This window comes from Sander vitreus, chromosome 15 (genome assembly GCF_031162955.1).
Source record: "Sander vitreus isolate 19-12246 chromosome 15, sanVit1, whole genome shotgun sequence".
Lineage (NCBI taxonomy): Eukaryota > Metazoa > Chordata > Actinopteri > Perciformes > Percidae > Sander > Sander vitreus.
The window spans coordinates 23,041,464-23,057,834 of record NC_135869.1 but is presented as its reverse complement, the minus strand read 5'-3'; the positions used below and the strand labels follow the sequence as shown (position 1 = coordinate 23,057,834).

Below are 16,371 nucleotides of genomic sequence, written 5' to 3'. Positions count from 1 at the left end.
TAATGAGCAGTCAAAATGCTGAGACGTGTGTAAGAATAATACACAAAGCTATCATAAACATACACCACAAATGCATATTATGTACACACACACACAAAATGACTGCTCATCTTGCACCAGATTGACAAAAGAGTCTGAGCAAAAATAACCTGTAAAATGTAATCATTGTGCAAACAGACAGATTACACAAGCACTCCAACCTAACTTACATATATTTAGTCAATGAAACTAATAGTCAACATATCAACTGAAAAACAAGAAAACCAAACAACCATAGCCGGTTTAGCCAAGCCATGTACTGTAATTTGACCCTTACACATACAATGTATCAAGAATTGGAATTTTGGTGGCAATAAGGCCAATTCTCAAAGGACCATCATCTCTTGAGCAGCACATACTACAAATCTTCATCTTGTGTCAAGCCATGTTGTAAAAATCAACGATATGATTTGCAGGAAAGAGAAGATTCTCAGCTGACGTTGGTTTAATTTAAGAGAGGAGACAAACGCGATAACCTGAACAAATCACTCACTGACCCCCAGGCCATCCCTATCCCCTGCTCCTTGGAGATCAGATGTAGCTAGCAAAACACTGAGTCCTGTAACAAACTAATGACATACAGGCGGATCAGAGAGCACGTTCATTGGTGAATGACTTAAAAAACCACACTGTTCTTGAGCCCTAATGGACAGTCTGGCAGAATGTGTGTGCGTGTGTGTGTGTGTGTGTGTGTGTGTGTGTGTGTGTGTGTGTGTGTGTGTGTGTGTCTATGGTTGATAGTCATTAACCTGTAGGTTGATAGTAAGCATTGGCCTGATAGCCCTGAGATGCTCCCCTAGTGATCCTTTATCTCTCCATCCAACCCTCCTCCACCTCTTCATATGTCATATTTTCTTTCTCCCTTTTCCCACTCTTATTTTTATTATTCCTTCACTGTCACTTCTGCTCCTTTCTCATCTGCTCTCATCTCAGCGTTGACAGAGGTCACTCCATTTAAACCGTGGGTTGGAACTAGGTTTAATTGGCAATCTCCCATAAAATCAAGTGTTATCACACTATAAGGACCCAATCCAGCCACAGGCGCGGTTGTGGTGGTGTTCTCAACTTGACTTGTTAACAGCTAGTTGTTAGCTGCAGGAGTCCCAGGGTAACCCTGAATTAACTCAATTTGGAACCACTGGCTGAAATGTTTTCAAAACCCTGCACTGAAATGTTTAATTTATGTTTTTTGTTTTTTTTTTATATTTACAGATACTAAGGGAATACATGGCTGTAGACTGGGATAACAAGCCAAGCAACTCATTTTACGTTCAAGAGAGCCTTCTCTTTATTTAAGCTAACTTTCTATGTTTCTCCCTCTGTGTCTGTATCTCAAACTCTTTAATTTAATTATCAAATCTTTTACTGTTTCTGTTATTGTTTCCATTCACTTATCAACAAATATATTGTATTATGTATTTATAATTTAAATGGTTCTTTTATAAACAAAGAATAACATCTAGGCTACTACAAATACTTTTTGCAGATGTTTCTTAAATTGTAGAGGAATTTCCAACTTAATGTTGCATGCATTATAATTTACATGCAATATAGAAATTTTACAAATTTTAGACACACAGACTATAAGACCCGGATTGTCATGTTACACCACTACATCTGAGTGTGCAGGTAGCAGCATCTCCTGGCCAAACCCACAGCTAATGTGTACAACTTTTTTTCCAATCATTATTTGCATCTACTACTTTAACATATACTACAGATCATAAAATACACATCAAACACCTGGCTAAAAAACTAATCTCACCTGAGGCTCAAAGTAATGCTTGCTCAACCATTACAAAAGAAAATCAACAACATCTGATCTTTAAAGTCTCTAACTACAGGCTAAGAACAGACACACACAAATGTTTGTTTCACTATCTTTGTGGGGACCCGTCATTGACATAATGCATTCCCTAGCCCCTTACCCTAACCTTAACCATCACAACTAAATGCCTAACCTTAACCCTTACCCTCATTCTAACCATAACCTAATTCTAACCCTAAAACCAAGTCTTAACCCTCAAACAGCCCTTTAACCTTGTGGGGTCCAGCATTTTGGGCCCCCACAAGGCTGTGCACACACACACACACACACACAAAAACAGGCAGTGAACAATTGGAGTGAAATGTGTTTTTTTGTACTTACATAATACATCTATTGCATACACAAAAAACTATGTAACACACTAAAAGATGGGGGAAATAAAAAAGCATAATAGGGGCTCTTTAATTGATTCAAATGTAAACTAAATACACACATCTAAGGGTGTAATTTTGTTAAGTTTCTCTTAATATTGTGTTCTGACTGTCAAGCCACCATTATTGAAATGAGAGAAAGGAGAAGTTGATAACAATGTTGATGTGTGCGTGCGTGCGTGTGTGCGTGCGTGGGAGCCTGCATGCTTGTGTGTCTTTGAGAAAGTCATGCAGTGCAAGTCAAAGTCTATTAGACACAGAGGCAGGTCTATCAGTGGGTGCTGCACAGATCTATTAGAAGGGAATTCATATCACAGACAGTACTAGCACAAAGACTGTGGGAAGGAAAAGTCAGCGGTGAAATTCGCAGCATTGCGTATTTGTGCGAGTTGAAATATTTCAACTTGAGTGACAAATTTGCGTGACGCTGTGCCGCAAAAGCCGATCAGTGTTTAGATTCTCCTGATGTCCTAACGTGGAGGAATAATATTGTAGCTGTCTGTGAGCACCCAGAGCTCTATAGTACCTCATTATTTGTACTATACACTTCATATTGAAGTGATGTGCATATGTACTGAACTCCAGGACCCCATGAAATCAGTGTTGGGTGTGGTTACAGGTGCGACAAAGCACATTTTTGTTGTGTGTTTGTGTGAAATAGGCTTGAAACTTTCAACCAGAGAGGAAACCAAAACGGTGTTGTCACTCTTCAAAATAAATTATCCAACAAAATTTCGTAAACAATAATAAACACCCTTATATCCACGTGTTTGCTTCTACATCCAAATCTGCACATTTACCCCTCCTTACCTGGAATATGGCTATCCAGGCGTAGCCGATATTGTCAAAGTTGACCGCTCCCTTGTGAGGGTTGTAGTTCCCACGCTGACACACATTATAGTACTGGTTCCAATTAACACAGCCGTTAACACTGGCCCCACCCATTCCAATCAGAGCTGAACTTAGGTGGGGAGCGGGCAAGGTGCACTCAACCCCGCCCTCCGTGTAGGGCGGCACACTGCTGCAGCGCAGCATCCCGTTCTCACGGGGAGCCGAGCAGATAAATGGGCTGTCTTCACCTTCCTCGGACATGTAGTACTCACTTATGGACAAGTTGTACATTCTGGATGGAAAGACAAAAACAAATGGCCATGTTGTTACAATACCTTAATTAAGGATACATATAGCATTACGATAATGTATTATCATATTTGTGTTTGGTTTTTGTTGCAAGTTCTATAGTAGGTTAAATTAGCAATACACTGTAGATATACTGAGAACTGATTTATGTCTACTGTCAGGAACTAATCAGTTTTCTATTGCAGGAAAATAGAATATCCTGAATATTTGATTTGTGATTAGAAGCAGGACATTGATTTATTCCAATCAAATAATCTAATACTAGTCTAATACTGATTTGTCATCAATCAGGAATGGTTAAGTTCAAAGTTGAAATATGTTGGTAATGGTATTAAGGTTCAAAAGTGAAATATACAAATCCTCCCCAGGACCTTGACTGCGAAAGATTATAATCCTTTTTGCTTTCTCCGAAAATTACAAAATATTGCTTGCACTTCTTGCATCGAGACAAATTTTCTTTATTGTTCCTATTGTGCCTTTCGAGGTATAATTGCAGTGCAGTCAAGGTGCAATTGTTCACTTCTTATACTGCACTGTAACTTTTATTTTCGTATATTATCTGTTTTTATATGATGTTACTGAAGTTATATTGTTGAAAATTGGAACTGTATGACAATCTATGTAAGCATATAATGAGAATTAAAAAGTAAGTCCAGTGAGACCGTGTATATAGCAACGGCTTATACACTGTCCCACACTAGCGTCATAAAATCTTGTGTTATTTTTTTTATATGTTCTATTGTCTTTAACTGCTCTTTAATTTCACCAGTAAACAGGATCAGATTATCCATGGTGCTATTTAAGGTGAGCTCCTGCATATAAACCTGAAGTAGATGTTAGCAAACAGTGTAATTGTCGAGAGTGGATATATCATTGAGCTTATTAAATATGCACACATCCAATCACAGATGTTAACTTTGAATTTGCCACAAAACACCTTTAGCGGACAGTGACCAACTACTACTCCCACACTATTTTCATACTGAGTCTATATTAAGACTGTTTCTTTTCTTCCACAGCATCTCAATCAGTGATTTACACTCCTATCATAAATGGTCCAAAAGCAGTCTTATTTATAGTATTTGTTATAAACTGTCCCTACCCAGTTGAATCTCTTCATCAGTTTTAATTTATAGATGGGAGTCCAGTGTTACTCCACTACATCCTTGTCCGATTTACTCCACCTCTGTTTGTGCATTCACATGTAGGTTTTGCCAAATCAAAGCCATCCCAAAGTGGGGAGCAGAAGTGGACTACCAGGCTCTCCTTCAATGAGTGACACTGATGTTTATTGCTTGAGCCAAAAATGGGAGGAAAAGTAAATCTTTCTTGCTGCTTCGTCAAATATAATTTCGTTCAAATTCTCTCTTGATGAATTTGTAGGAATTCCAATAATAAAAACAAAAGGAAAACCATTACTTTGTCCCTTAATTCATTTCAGTCTGCATCCTTCAATTTACAAAGAGAAAATACCACCTTTTTAATAAACCGGCAAACATTTTTGAAGTTATTTCATATATTTAAAAGTGAAAGAGCACGTACAAACTCAGGAGCTGCAGCGAGCAAGGCATCTATCAGTATCCATGGTGACAGTTGTTTCCTCCTCATGGTAAAAAGTGGTCTGCAGCCCACAGTTTACCTGCTTATTTTTACCTTCCCCTTCAAAATGGAGAGCCCTCCACAACAGTGAGTGTGCCTTTGTGCAGAGTGACATCCACTTTTGAAGTACTCGTGTGGAGTAACCAGTTTGAGAAAGGATCTTACCAGACTGTCTATTCATCGACTCCAATTATGTTCCAGCCATTCCTGTCCTTTCCCCCTGTAACCCGTTCGCTTGTTGCTGTAGCCTATTATTTATGTTTTCCTGAAACCCCTCCATTGTGTTATGATTACTGGATACATAACATTACGATTTAATGTTGTAGTATGATTGTGAATTTCCCCCTGGGGATCAGATCATATCTTAACCTTGTAACAACCTATTATGTAATAACAATGCATTATGTAATAAATGTCAAAATGTTATAGTCACTTCATTATGTAATAACACCCGCATTATGTAATAATCTGCCGCATTCTGTAATAAAAACCTGAACCCAATATGTAATACATTTCTCCGCATTTTGAAATAATATGGCTGTTCTTACTAAATGCAGGGGATGCACTCTTTTTATCGCGAAAAATGTAATATGGTGCATTATGTAATAACCAACCAAAATGGATGTCTTCATTCATTAAAAATGAACACTGTCATGTTCATTTTATGAATTCTAGCGTGAATCATGGTGATTCAAAATTTGTTTTAAAAATATACTATTTGTTCAGTAGATTAGTATTATCTTTCATCACTAAATTTATTACATATTGCGTTCAGGGTTATTACATAATGAAGTATACATTTATTACATTTTGAAGTTTCATTACATAATACATTACATAATGTGTTGTTACAAACCTATAATGATACATCATAATTTATTTGTCGAATATATCTCCTATTATTAAACCTAATCTTTACAATAACTAGTAACTTAAGTTAAGAAAAATGTAGGGAAGTAAACATTACAATATGTCTTACTGACATGATGATGGAGCAGAAGTATAAAGTAGCATGAAATCGAAATACTAGGTACAAGTACCTCAAAATTGTACTCAAGTACAGTATTTGAGTAAATGTACTTCACCACTGATGGTCGAGACTCATATTGTAATGGAGGTCAGACATTTGTTTAGTGAGAGAAAACACAGCAGCCTTGGCCATGAAATATTAAGCCGCTGTTCTCTCTTTGTTCTGTCTTTCTCTCTACACACAGGAAGGATTCAGCAACATTAACTCTGGTACAATTTGTACCATTACATCAAAACAGAATTAGTTCAAGGATGTCTAAGTGACATTTGTGGCTTGCTGCGGTTGTGGACACTGAAGCAGTTTTTCGTCTTCTATTTTGCGTAATTTCAATCCCCAGAGCTAAATTGGTGACTCTGATCTTTCTTTCTGTCTGTGAATGTGCATGAATGACTGTTTCTCTTGTTTGGGAGATAGTGCTTGTTTGTCTGTTGCTCTTCTCTTATAAGATGTATCTTATGTATTACAAGATAAGATGAATCTGGAAGCTCAGGTTTATCAAATAGTTTCATAATGTGCACAGTGTAGAAGGAAATGGGTCACTTCTATTTCGCCAATCTGGTTAAACCCAGATAGATGTTGAATTCCAGGAGTTTGAAATATTTCTTTTTAACAATTTCCTTTTTACAGTATGCTGATTTTACGTCCAAGGCAGTTGTTAGGTCTTGGCCTGGTTTTCTTTACTGTACATTTTTATATATTTATTTTGTTTTGAAATATTATCATTTTCAAGCCCACATCTGAGTTTTTTGTAATATATTCAGGCTTTACTTTAAACATTCTTAAAACGTGAAAACCACATCATCTGCAAAGAGGAGTTTTATTTCTTTATGTAGGAGTTTTAGAACTAGTGCTTTGGACTGTTTTAAATAATAGGCAAGGTCATTGCACATATATTAAATAACATGGGGCTAAGACTACAGCCTTATCTCACTCCACATCTACATTTCTCTTTATGGTCTTTCTCTCCTTGCTCTCTCTGCATGTGAGTGTGTGTGGCCATACAGTGGTTTATATCCTTGTAGCCATACAGTGGTTTACATCCTTTTGGCGCTATGCAGTTTGTGTACTCTAACAAGTTACAATGTCTGTTCTTTTGGCTAGAGGCAACATCTGACTGATACACCATATGACAACTCAAAACAAACTCTTAACAAGAGGAAGCAAAAGAGGGAAGCAGAGGGAGGAAAAGGAATAAGGTAGTAAACAGAAGGAAAGAGGGAAAAGGGCAGAATGAAAGAAAGAAACATCATGTTTGAGTTAAGTGATCTGAGCATGTTTGAAGATTCCATGTGTGCATGCTGGAGGCAGTGCTGGTCACCATATGGGTGTGGAGAACAGCATTTGCAAAGCTGGGCAGATGGACTTTTTTTTCTGTTTGGGAGAAATTAAAAATTGATTGCAACTTCTGAGGGAGGTTTTATTTTTATGGGATTCATATGTGTATACTCAAGGAAAATAACTGAACTCCAGTCCTATTCTCATCAAAGTGCAACAAAAGAAATGTTTTCCTAGGAGCCATTTGTGCTACTTCCAGTCCAGAAGGAAATGAGGAAATGCAAATACTGTTTCACAAGGCCAAATTCCTTACTTTATGATCCTATGGTTCTCTCCCAGGAAGCAGCGGTTGCGCAGTAGCCCCGCCCACAGCTGGACTCCCACAATACCGAAGATGAAAAAGACAAAGAAGCAGAGGAGAAGGACATTTCCCAGCATGGGCAGGGTGTCCAACAGCAGTGTCACCAAGATCCTCATACCTACATAGTGGGACAAAAAAAGGAAAAGATACCATCAGAAATTTTCACTATGTGTAACTATTAGGGGTGCACGATTCAGAAAATGTCACGATTCGATATCGATTTTTAGGCTCAAGATTCAATTCAAAATCGATCTTCGATTCAAAAACGATTCTTGATTAAAAAAAACGATTCACAGTATGTAAATGTAGTTACTTTTCCCATGTGATTGCAGTAGACATACAATTTAAAAATTGAATTGATTTTGAATCGATTGAGCTTGAATCGCGATACGAATGTGAATCGATTATTTTGCACACCCCTAGTAACTATGTGTTCACATACATGATAGATAGTTGAGTTTTAAATCAGCTACTAGCCCTCTGGTTACTGCACACCCTGACAACCTCTATTGATTCATCCCCACAGCCAATATAATTACAAGTGATGAAAATACTGAAAGTGACAGTTTGACAGTATTTCATCCTCTGGGGTTTGAACTCTACTCTTCCTTGTGGCTAGTATTATCTAACCACACGCGTTCAGCATCCATCTCTACTTGTCATATGTGTTTAGCGTCAGGAGAGTCAGGGATCTAGTCCCTGAGGTCCCTCACAAAGTGTGCTGTCCCCTTTCACATATGACTCAGCCTTGTCACAATGACCACACTTATAGTACGGCAACTCCGTAGTGTCACTGCTAATTTTGACCGTGGCAATGATATTCAAACTGAAATCTTTTTGAGTCTCCAAAATCTCATCTCCAGACTGTTTGTGCTGTGCCACTACAGGAGAAGTTTCCCTGAATCTATTATCATTTAGTGACAGGTGGAAAGACAAAAGAATGCTCTGGTTGGTTTGGGAGTTTTACAGTTATCAGGATGGGCCTTAACTGCACTAAATTCACCAAAGGTTCTTATTGCATGTTGTGACAGCAGCTAAATATTATCTAAGCTATTATCTATACTATTATCCTTAATAAATGCACTTCCACTAAGTCAGAGGGAAATCAAACTCAGACACTAATGGATAAGATTATCATTCATTATTTATGCATGTTTGAAGGCAGCAAGGAGCAAAATGTGCATATTATTCCATCCCCTCTTGTTTAGAAAGTGTCCTGACGGTGGATTTTTGATGTGTTACTTTGTGAAGTACTAACTGTCCCCGCTAAGAGGGAATGACTCATCAGCGTAAGGGCGCATCGTCTTATTTGTGTTTATCCATATGAGTGAGTCTGTGTACAATCATTAGCCACAAAGTTACCGTCCAGAACATATTTTATACATAGTGGCAAAGCATGCAATCTCCTAAAATGAATTTTTGCTTTGGTCTTCACAATGTATGTGGGATTAAGGCCTTAAAGATTTACTGATCACAGACCAGCTACAGATCTTAGAGTTGCATGTGAGATAATGTGTTTTTGTGAGATATGTGACAGCCAGGCAGGTGAGGGTCAATCCATCACACCAGAGCTCTAATGAAATGTGGTCACGGCTTTGGGGTGGAATAAAAAACAAAAAAAATCAATGAAATGCCGAGTTTAAATCATTGTCCCATCCCCAGTCTGTCTCATATTATCCTGTGTTCTGACTGAGATCTACTACTTTTAACATATGTGCCTGTCAACAGGCTTTCCTCTTTTTCCGTTTCCCCAAGTCTCATAAAATAAAGGTTTGGCAAAATGAAAAACCCTTACACACTCTGATACATATATAGCTCATCATAAAAACTGAAAATGAAAAAAAGAAAGAATATGTCTGTGTGTATGTTTAAGGTAGACAGCAATACTCAGAGACACTAGAGTATCGCTGTCTACTTGTGTGAATACAGCACATAGAAATGTACACATGCACACACTGAGTAACCAGTACACAAGATGCCTTATATAGAGGCATCTGTGCAGTGAAGTCTGTTCAAACACAAACATCTCAGCATTAAATATGAATAGTTTCTCCATACACACTATTTTAGGTAGAGAGTTGTTATTTAGCAGTACACTGAATTTCATTGCTTAGAACGACACAGACAGGGTTAGAAAATGCAAAGAGATTTAAAACGAGTGACATTATGTTCACTCCCAGAGTTACAATGCACTCTGGTAAGTTTAATTAAACTAATGCAATCTAATGACGCACAGGAGGCAGAGTCGATGAGAGCATTTGAGAGAGAAGGGAAAACCTATCCAGAAGGTCATGTTACAGGGATAAGTTAAGTTTCCTAAGAATTAGAATTGAATTTCTAAAAGAAACTACATTCATATTGCTATCTTTTCCAAGTGAAGTGGTAACTAAATTGATATAATTAAAATTCTGTGCTAACGGAAACAACATTCTTCAATAAATAACTTAAAGATGCAGTAGGTAAGACTTATAAAACTAACTGACCCTATGTTCCAGTAGAACTATATGTAGTTGGGGGGCGATGGGTGACTGCGTGTCAATCACTGCTCATGCACACGCATTCATTCTCCCTTGTGGGGGGAGGGGCTTAGGAGAATGTTTGGGCTTTAGCAGAAAGGAGGGGAGGGACTGAGAAGTTGTCGATGTTCAAAGTCCTGGATCTTCACAATTCTACCTACAGCACCTTTAAATATGAACAACAATTATTTAACATTTATAACCCAAATAGATCCAGTACTTTAACTGTTTGCTGGCTTACCCACATGTCCCAGCACTGACTGCCTTTAACAAAAAAACATTTCCCATAAGCCCTAGAATTTTGCAGGCTAAAATGGTCAAGGCTAGCTCAGACAGAACAGAGACGGATGAATGCTGTAGAATCTTGGCTCAAACTCATTTAAAATGATGCTCCCTTTGCTGCCGCTCTTGTATTTTTTTTTTTAAATGGGAGCTGTAGTTTTTTCTGTGGTTTATAAAGTAATTGCTGTCGGGCCCGGAGAGTGTTGCTCACTGTTTCTAGGCTAAGGCACAAAAACAAATTTAACATCTGTCTGACAATGGATACTTCCCATCCACTTAGGCAGAAAGACAAACAAAGACAGAGTGATCGCAGAATGGTTAGAGACAAACAGAGGCGGTAAGTAGGGAAAGAAAAACTTTAGCCTGGCTGTTAGCCTGGCTGGCTCGCAGCCACAAACACTCCATCTCTGATCACATATCAGATGAAAAAGAAAACAAAAGATGAGATGGAACCAAAAGGAGAGAGAACAAATGAAGGAAGTAAGCTGGTGTTAAACATCCTCAGGTCTTTGTGTGTACCTGTGACGGTATGAGTCTGAGGGCTTCATTTGTGTCTGTTTGTATTTACACTAACCTTGAGTTTCCAGCCCCAAGTAATACCTCTCATTGTAATTCTCTCCCTCTTTTTTCTCTCCATCTACCGCCCTGTGTCAGACCCTTCAGTGAGAAACTGAAAACTTGTTACAATAATCTAAGTTTCACTTCACCTTGTCCATGGCTGTAAAGGTTGTTTCTCGGGGCTGCTGTTAGCTTATTAATAAGGCAAAGGTTAATGTTAAATTGTCAGTCCTCACAGAGGTAGAACAATACTCTGTGTGTGTGAGTGTGTGTGTATGTGTGTGTGTGTGTGTGTGTGTGTGTGTGTGTGTGTGTGTGTGTGTGTGTGTGTGTGTGTGTGTGTGTGAGACTGTTTGTGATGATAGCTTGAGAGAAACAGACAACCTGCCATGCTCTATGATTGTTTTTGGGTAATCTGCAGTGCCCAAAGCACCCACACACAAACTCAAACACACACACCTGTACAAACATATAACGTCATTATTTATGTGAAAGAATCTCGGGTCATTCTTTCGCATGCTAACAACTGGCTTATTCTGGGGAAGCGGGCTCATTATTAACGCAGACACAGACACACACACAAAGACACACACATACACAATACTCTCATGGGTTATCCAATGTTGTATTCAATTTTTATAAATTGTGTTTTATTAACCATAAAATCAGTTAAAGTAACAATACTAAACTAGTTGACAGACTGAAACCGCTGTGTACAACACGAAAATAAGAAAGAAAAACTGTGTAAACACCTGTTTAGGAAAAGTGTATTTAACAAAATGGCTACCGATACTGGCAGCCTGAACCTGAAAAAAAAATATGGCTGCCTGCCTAATGTATGCTGGTTAATAATCTTGTACATTGTTATGACACCATTGTCTAGTGATCCGCTTTAGCTGTAGATTCATGGCCCCTTCTGTCACAGAGCTTTTAGGAAAATGACAAACTATGTGCAAGTTCTCACTCAGCACTGGCACAGTACAAGCTCTGGAAGTGAGATTAAAGCAAACATCCAAGTCCTGGATCATTGGTCAACTCACCGTTAAGTAGTGAGAATATATATATATATATATTCCATGTGGTTTTGCTTCAGTAGCGCTTAGCGCAAACTAATTGAATGATAACAGGTGGCTAACATTACACAGCACAGTGAGCGTAGGTTAAATCCTCATACCTCAGGGCATTTTGTGTAGGATAGTCGAAAAATAGAAATGTAATATGATGTAAAATTCACACAAGTTAAACTACCTGTGGTGTGTGTATATTACAATAAGATATTGTTGTCAGTATTGGGGAAGGAAGAATTTTGCAGCAGATAATTATGCAAAGTTGATCATGACAAATAATATTTAAAAAAAAATGTTTTATCTCAAAAGCATTTAGCGTTTAGTATTTATGCTACATAGTATAGACAAAGTATGAAAATGCTTTTATCTTCCTTTTGAAACCTTGTAATGAACGTTTTTCTGTCCTACCAGCTAAATGTATTCAGGTCGTTAGAAAAGAAACAGCCAGGGCTTTTGGCTAGCTAGTTAAGTGGATCACTGTGGTGATGCTGTTAGCATTGAACAAAAGAGCAAATGTGCTCATCGCTAATCGAGGAAGATAAACCATCAGTTGCAGACCTGATGAAAAAAGCATCCCTGCAAAGGTTCAAACATGGACTTACTTGGTACTCTGTTGATGGCCCGCAGTGGCCTGAGCACTCGGACGGTACGAATGGCTGACAGACTGGCGTTATGGCCATCCAGAGAATACTCCAGCACCCTGAAGACATTCAAAGAAAAGCAGGAGTTTTTACTTTATGTTCTGTACTCACATACATGAAGATATATCTACACCAGGCAAAAAACAAGAAAACTTAAAACACCAAAAATATAAGAATGCCACACATAATTACTGTGCATATGGTATTTAATTACATAGAATCAAATGCACTTTTGCCTCTGTATAGTCTATACTGCAGCACCCAAAAATCATAAATGCGACATGTAGGCAGAGAGAGAGACAGTTATGGTCTCAACTGTGTTCTGGTACTTGCCCTGTGATTGTGCTGGCTGCGTGAGGAGTATGTGTGGTCATACTGGCTCAGCCCTCGGAGCGTGGGAGTATCTAAAGGAATGTCTGCTGCCAATTGGGTCCTGCCCTCGCCTCAACCTATATAGTGGCCCCGGGGTGTGCAGCTGACCCGAACAACAGCATACAGTACTCCTCCAGACTCCAAATTATTAGTCTTGGTTACTGATAGGTGCTTGTTAAGGCTGCTCAGATTGGTAAATATTGTACTGAATATCTTTTATCTTAACTGGCTGACTGTTTTCACCCTGATGGCATGGTGCCATTAGAAACGCAATTTACAATATATGGGGCGACTGCAGCATTCTAGTGTGGTGCACCTAATGTGGATATATGTCATACATCCACATCATTGCACTCTTATTCCGCTAGATGGGATGAAACAGAGAAATAAGACACAGCACAACTACTGTATGTAAGGGAAACTTCTAGTTTGCCAATGACAGGATATTGTGAGGACAACCAGGGGTCCGTTTCAGGAAGGAGGTTTAACAAACTCTGAGTCTAACCCTGATGTCTGAGTTGATTTACCCTGAGATGGGAAACTCTGAGATTTCGGTTCCAGAACAGCTGATATGAATTGGTTCAATCAACTCCGAGTATGTTCATGCGCGTGCACCACCACAATAAAAAGGCAGCATGAATGGAGCCATGATACTACGATTCACCATGGTAACAACCACAAACAAACGGGTCGGCGGAAATACTCATGCGCACAAACAGCGAGTTTGAACATTAACTCGTTTTTTAACATTATTTCGTTAAAAAAGCAAGACAGCGGCTGCTGTAAAAGAGAGAGAATTGGTGTGGGAGAAAATTGCTGCTCGAGTCAATGCGTAAGCATTAACAGTGTATTAATTTCATATTTAATCACATTTAACTTATAGGCTAATATTATTGGTGAGAACTGGAATTGTATTACACCTATAATTTCATTTAGGTGCAGTCCTGCGGGCGAAAAAGTAAGCTATACTAATCCCATTCTGAGGCTGCAGCACCATGATCATTAACAGAACTAGAATGTATAATCATTTATTTCTTTTTAATGGCTCTCACTGGTTTGTGTACAGTCACACTTTTCTGACGGCTCTGCATACTGTGGCTTTACTAATACAGTATGATCCGCTACACTGTTATAAAGAAAACTGCCGTTTGCATAACGTTTTATAATCTGCCTAACCTAAACCAATACGTTTTTTTATTCATGCAGATAACAAACTGCATTAAAATGCGCCTGATACAGACTGAATGAATGAATGAGGAAATGAGTGAGGAGAAACCTGGTGTTTCTCTCAGTCTCTTCTTGAAGAAAACCTGCTCCCGACCAGGTTAGGTTGACAGACTCAGTTACCATGGTAACTGACTCTGAGGTAAAGTTACCTCTCTTTCTGAAACAGAAAACCCAGAGTTTCCCTCATCTCAGGGTTAACAAACTCAGAGTTTTCACTAAACCTGCTTTCTGAAACGGGCCCCAGATATACAAACACACCTACAGGCATTCACACTTGCACCTGATTCATGTGTGAGCTGTGGGTAGCCATATTTACTCCTCTGTCACAAAAACGGCATGCTTCTTTCTCTGTGAAATCACATTTGTCTGATTGTTTACTTTGTGTTCTGCAAAATGTTATTTCATTCAAAGCAGACTGCTGTTGCCTAGCTGCAGATGACAGAGAAAAATCGGGCAATTTGTGGCGATAAGCAAAATACATTGCGGGATACTAACCCTGCCATGACGATGACGAAGTCAAGCTGGTTCCACTTGTCACCCAGGTAACAGTTGGAGCCAAAGATTCCCAGGGCCACCATCTTGATGACCATTTCCACAGCAAAGAAAGCAAAGATACAGTCGTCCAATACCTGAAGAAACACGGTGAGAAAAACAAACACAAATAGAATTACAACAATAATAACAAGAGGAAATTAAATTCTTGCCAACAGAAAAAGGTCAGGTCCTTTTTAAATTTCCTCATCAATTTGAAGTCACATTTCCAAAGAAGCTGTGGAAGTGGAGGTTGTCTGAAAATAAATTATTGTCTCCATTAGTTAGATTCATCCCAGCAGGGAATAGCTCTGGCTTAGCATGGTTATGGCTGCGTCTCAATTCATTTACACACACATCTACTACAGTAAAAAAGAATGTCTGCATTTGAGTATAATGAGCCCATCTCAGTGTGCCAGGAATCAACATTGCACTACAGTATGAGCATGTTGAACCAAATGAGAAAAAGAAAAAGTATGAAAGAATTTTTCATTACTATTTGTTTCCCTTTTTTTGTTATTGCACTTCCTGTCACTTAACAGCAACTTAAAGCAAAAAAAAAAAACAATCCCTGGTGAAAATGAATCAGGCTTATTTGCAATACAATAGTCTTATACGTCCTTTACATTTGCCCCCATGAGTGATGTTACCTTTGGATTTTCCACATTACTAACTAATGCTGACTTTTAAAGCTGGTTAAGTAAATACCAAAACAGGGCACATGACTTTACAGTGAGAAGGGTTTATGTAAAAGAACCTCAAACATGTCACCAAGGTAGCAACACCTTGTCCCACGCCATTATTGCCGTATGGAACGTTTAGTGTCCACATTGCACAGCCTTCTATAAAATCTGCCGTTATAGGTAGCACTGAGGTAAATGTGCTGTCATCAAGAGAAAGCACACAGAAACTGTAAGATAACGTGCTCATGAGCCCAGTTGGGCGAAGGGCGAAGGTGTTCCACTGACCTGTAGGATACGGCACCACTCTGACTGACAGGTGACGTCTTCACAGGGCTGGAACATCCCCAGAGTCACGCAGTTGAGCAGGATCACCAGCATGGATATGTGCTCGAACCACGTGCAGGAAGAGGGTTAAGGCCAAAACACATAGGATGTGACTTGTTCTATACATAGCACTGTTCATTCCAGGGGAGATGCAATGGACTTCACAGAAAAGCATCTTAAACAATCTTACTTAAACAATCAGATGCAGTTGAAAGTGCACACAAAATGTTCTCAGTCTGCTTTTAAATGATGTTAATGATGCATCATCATGGCTGAGGATGGCTTTTTCTGTAACACCGCCTCCAATGCTCAGCACAGGTGCATTCAGGGCAGGCAGGTGCAAGCCACACACACACACACACACACACACACACACACACACACACACACACACACACACACAAGCAACATGGTCCAAACAGGCCTGTTGACCTGTTGCAGAGTGAGACAAGCAATGATGCTGAGAGCTATAGTCCTTAAAAAAACAATGACAAAATGAGATATACAGTATAAGAGTTACAGTATAA

The 16,371-nt window shown here is 38.9% G+C and overlaps 1 protein-coding gene across 1 annotated transcript in view; it reads right to left on the bottom strand.

Annotated features, from left to right (window-relative positions):
- cacna1ha (calcium channel, voltage-dependent, T type, alpha 1H subunit a) overlaps positions 1-15,936 on the bottom strand; it is a 63,105-nt gene extending 47,169 nt beyond the window's left edge. The window contains exons 1-5 of the mRNA XM_078268870.1: positions 15,806-15,936; positions 14,802-14,935; positions 12,669-12,766; positions 7,596-7,761; positions 3,049-3,361 (exon numbers count right to left, since the gene is read on the bottom strand). Of these exons, the coding sequence (XP_078124996.1) occupies positions 3,049-3,361; positions 7,596-7,761; positions 12,669-12,766; positions 14,802-14,935; positions 15,806-15,898 (804 nt within the window). The 5' untranslated portion in view covers positions 15,899-15,936. The remainder of the gene's footprint in view (positions 1-3,048; positions 3,362-7,595; positions 7,762-12,668; positions 12,767-14,801; positions 14,936-15,805) is intronic.
- Between the last annotated feature and the right edge of the window lie 435 nt (positions 15,937-16,371).